This window comes from Hibiscus syriacus, unplaced genomic scaffold, assembly GCF_006381635.1.
Source record: "Hibiscus syriacus cultivar Baekdansim isolate YM2019G1 unplaced genomic scaffold, ASM638163v2 tig00110293_pilon, whole genome shotgun sequence".
Lineage (NCBI taxonomy): Eukaryota > Viridiplantae > Streptophyta > Magnoliopsida > Malvales > Malvaceae > Hibiscus > Hibiscus syriacus.
In genome coordinates, this window is record NW_024062665.1 from 47,677 (window position 1) to 51,997 (window position 4,321).

Below are 4,321 nucleotides of genomic sequence, written 5' to 3' on the forward strand. Positions count from 1 at the left end.
AAACTCCCATCTAACAGTCATAAGCCTTTGAGAAATCCAATTTTAGAACAACACCTCCTGAACCATCTCCACCCGACTGCATCGAATGAATAATTTCATTTGCCACCAAGATCCCATCCATTATTTGCCTTCCTCTAATAAAGGCGCACTGAGAATCACTAATCACCTTATCCAAAACATCTCTCAATCTTCTTGACAAAATCTTTGCAACTATTTTATACCTGAATTAACAAGGCTAATTGGCCTATAATCAGAGAACTCGGCGGGATTGTCTACCTTCGGGATTAGAGCAATGAACGATGTATTCAAGCTAGTTGGAAGTTTCCCTGTTTTGTGAAAATTCTCCATCAATCTCATCAAATCTTTCTTCACATCCTCCCAGCAAAATTTAAAAAAAATGTAAATTGTACCCGTCTGGCCTTGGCGCTTTCGACCCGTCACACACCCAAACAGCCTCCTTGATCTCCTCCATAGTAAAATGAGCCTCCATATTCCTTGCTTCCACTTCCGACAGCCTCTTAAAGTCCAAATTGAAACTGCTCCTCCAATTTCGCATAGTGCACTGGAAATGACTCTTGAAGTGTGAGAAAAATTCCAATTTCAGCTTCTTTGGGTCCCAAATCCACCCACTTCCGGATTTAATCCCAAATATCTTATTTTTTATTATAATGAATCTTCACCGACCTGTGGAAGAATGTAGTATTCGAATCCCCGGATGATAACCACTTAACACGAGATTTTTGCTTCCATAGGTTCTCTTGCAAGTGCCACGCTTCCCACAGCTCCCTTCTACATGAGGCTAATTCTTTTTGAACCTGCTCATCCAACCCAAGATCGTTCCCTGCATCCTCAAGAGCATGAATTCTATCCTCCAAATCTTTTACTCTAGTGTTGAAATTTTCACAAGAAGCTACGTTCCACCTTCAAATTTTCCCTTCAACTTCCTTAGCTTGCAATTGATATCTACTTCAACCCCTGATTCATTGCGGAATACTTCCTTAATCAACTCCCTACAGCCCAACTTGCTAAGCCAGCTGTTAATAAATTTAAAGAGCCTCGGACCCCAATCTACTTCTCCATTAGACAAGAGCACCAGAACATGATCAGAAACCGATCTTTAGAGACCAAATTGCACCATATCACCATCCTCTAGAATCCAACGTTCATCAATTAAAGAATCTGTCCAGCCTACTCCTCTTGTTCCCTGGAACAAACCAGGTAAACTTCTTCCCCCCATCGGCAAATCCACTAGATTACAGTTTGAGATGAAGTCATTAAATTACATAGATCCTGTTCCCAAACTTACACAACCGCTTCGTTCACTCCTACACTTAACCACATTAAAATCTCCTGCAACTGACCAGAAATTGGAATCCCCCGATCTTAATCCCAATAAATCATCCCAAAGTTGAATCTGTTCACCTAAAATACATGGCCCGTAGACGCAAATAATTGTAACATTCATACCTGGGTAATGCCAGACTCCTTTCAAGCTAATGAATCTAGCACTAATCGTTGAACTTTCCACTGAAAATTTAGATTTATCCCATACCCCAATCAGACCTCCTGATCTTCCTAACGCTGAAGACATTCTAAATTCCTAACGCCAGACTCCTCCTTTCTCTCTTGTAGTAATACTATTTAAATCTTAAAATTCCTCACCAGTAGTCGCAAAGCCCCTGATTTTACATCTGCTCCAAGCCCCCTCAAGTTCCGCGATAGAATCTTCATTTATCCGAGGGGAAGCCCAATCCCACGACACTACTTCAGCATCTCTTGCAACACAACTCCAGCGAGATCAACTCCTTAATCGCTTCACTGTCGGCTACAATAACCTGAATACCAAGTTTCTTACCCAGGGACAAGGACTTCTCGGACTCTTTGGACGCAACTTCCCAATGATTCTTTAAATCAGAGTCTGAAAGCGATCTCCCCGACAACTCCGAGGACGCCAAATCTGCTATCTTCACTTTGTTCTTCTTTAGTGCACGATCTCTCCTTTTCCTCTCAGCACCGAAATGACCTTGGCCTGCAGATTCAAGAGACCCGTACTTCTTGAACTTTTTGATTGTGGCCTTGTTGAGTTCTGGAAAAAATGAATCTGCTTCAAACTCATCCACGAGACCTTTTTCATTTCCGGAAGTCTTCCTAGAATTATATTTTTTTATTCTCATTTGATCGAGCAGGCCCTTTCTTTGTATCATCTAATGGGTTTTTGACATTTCGGTGCACCAAATCATCTGCCTTAAAGCCCATACCAGCCAAGTCCTCAATAACCCTGGTATTATTCTGCATTGGACCAATAATTGGGTTCTGTACAACCTCCCTTCAAAGTTCAAAGTCCGCAATAATTTTTTGACAGAGAAATTGATTTGAAGGCACTTCAAAGTTCAAACCCAACATGGATATATGGTTATTTTGAAATGAATTGAAAATTTGAGAATGAGATATGGCAAATGTTTTACCTCTTTGGGTTTTTTTCTCTGGTTTATTATCAGAATCCTGCTTTTTCTCCTTTTTCTCTTCTTTGTTGTTATCTTTCTTCGGTTGAGGAGAAACAAGGTCAACGTTCTTAATTTTCCTCACGAGCTTCTCTTTCATGGCAATCGGATCCACAGTTCCTATCACCGTCACTTTGTTAGAGCTCATCTCAGTTTTCACCTTCTCCACCCCTGCAAAAACAGAGTAAAAAACAAAAGCGGGAAAGGCTTCAAAAAACAGGATGAAGAAGCGAAGGCGGAAAAAGAGGGAAAACCCAGAAGCAAAATGGGAATGTTAAACGTACAAGACGACTGTACCTTCAAATTCATAAATGTGTTTGAGGATTTTGGTAGCACAACCTTCACAAAAGCAATCAAACTTGAGAACAATGGTTGAGGAACCCTTTTCCTTCTTTTCTCCATCCCCGCCATTCTTGCTTCCATTCTTTTTCTGCAACGGAGACAAAGAAGAACCATCAGGTACTAAATCATATTAGTTGACAACAACAAAAAGAACGAAATGAAAGAAAAAGAAGGAAATGGGTTTGGATTGGAGAGTATTTTGCTAACTGACCTCTCCCATTGCCGCTCCAAAATTCGTTACAGAAATATGGCTTTATGAAGTGTGATGAGTGGAAAAGGAGATGAGTATTTATAGTATAGTGAGATATTGTTTCTATTGGATTCGGAGGTTCCTGCATGTTTATACAAAAGGGTTTATTTTTATTACACGAACAAACTGATTTTATGATTAAGGAATTATTATTATTTATTCCAGTTTAAACACCACACATATATAAACATAAATATAAATATTTAATATTAAATGTTTAAAATTTTTTGAATAGATATTACGTTATATTTTATCATATTAATAAAAAAAATATAAAGTTATTGGACCTATAAAAAAGAGTACTTAAAAAATATATAAATTACAGACAATATTATTTTAGCTCCGGAGGTGATTCACTCGATGTCTAAGAAATCAGGGCGAAAGAGTTGGATCGCCATGAAGGTGGACCTGGGAAAAAACGTATGATAAGTTGGAATGGAGCTACATTGGAGATACCTTAAATGCTACCAGTTTACCGCAGAGAATAATTGATTGCATAGTGTCTACCCAGGTACAATGGAATGGGGATTTAACGGACCCTTTTAAACCCAAAAGGGGGATTGCCAGGGCGATCGTTATGGCCGTATTTATTTATTCTCTGTAGGGAGAGATTATTTCAAATGATTGAAAACAAGATTGGTTCAAGTGATTGGAAACAAAGTCGATTGTCTCGAAATGGTCCGGGATTATCACATTTTTTTCGCCGATGATCTTGTTTTATTTTGAAAAGCTACCATGGAGCAAGTGATTACCATCAAGGAGATGCTTAATCATTTCTGTTTGGAAGCTAGGCACCGTATCAGTCAGGCCAAAACAAAAATTTTATTCTCAAAGAACTGCCCGACGGATGAAAGGAATCAGATTGTTAGGAGTTTCGACTTTGAGGAAGTCACTGACTTGGGTAAATACCTTGATGTTCCCTTGTTACATGGAAGGGTCACTAAGGCTACCTATGGCTATCTTTTGGAAAGAATGAACCAACGACTCTCTGGATGGACAGCAAGAACTCTTTCAATGGCCGGCCGATCGTATAACATTGGCTAAGGCGGTTCGACAAACCATCCCGACGTATGTCATGCAATCAACTTAGCTCCCAAAAGGAGTTTGTGAGGAAATTGAGAAAATTATTCGAAGGTTTGTGGGGGGGGTGAATAATGGTAAGACAGGAATCCCTCTTGTCAAATGGGAAAATTTGCAAAAACCTATACACAATAGACGATTTGGTCTG

At 39.5% G+C, this 4,321-nt stretch overlaps 1 protein-coding gene across 1 annotated transcript; it reads right to left on the reverse strand.

The window, feature by feature from the left end:
- Window positions 1-2,328: 2,328 nt before the first annotated feature.
- Window positions 2,329-3,092, reverse strand: LOC120116295 (heavy metal-associated isoprenylated plant protein 3-like). Its single transcript, XM_039136817.1, has 3 exons — window positions 3,055-3,092; window positions 2,799-2,931; window positions 2,329-2,672 (listed from the first exon to the last, which is right to left on the reverse strand). The coding sequence occupies exons 1-3, from the start codon at window positions 3,061-3,063 to the stop codon at window positions 2,329-2,331; spliced, it is 486 nt and encodes a 161-aa protein (XP_038992748.1). The 5' UTR covers window positions 3,064-3,092.
- Between the last annotated feature and the right edge of the window lie 1,229 nt (window positions 3,093-4,321).

Bases quoted from the DNA above. Each gene is read 5' to 3' on its own strand.
- LOC120116295 (XM_039136817.1), bottom strand. The intron at 2,673-2,798 runs GTACAGTCGTCT...CTGTTTTTGCAG, and splicing joins ACACATTTATGAATTTGAAG to GGGTGGAGAAGGTGAAAACT.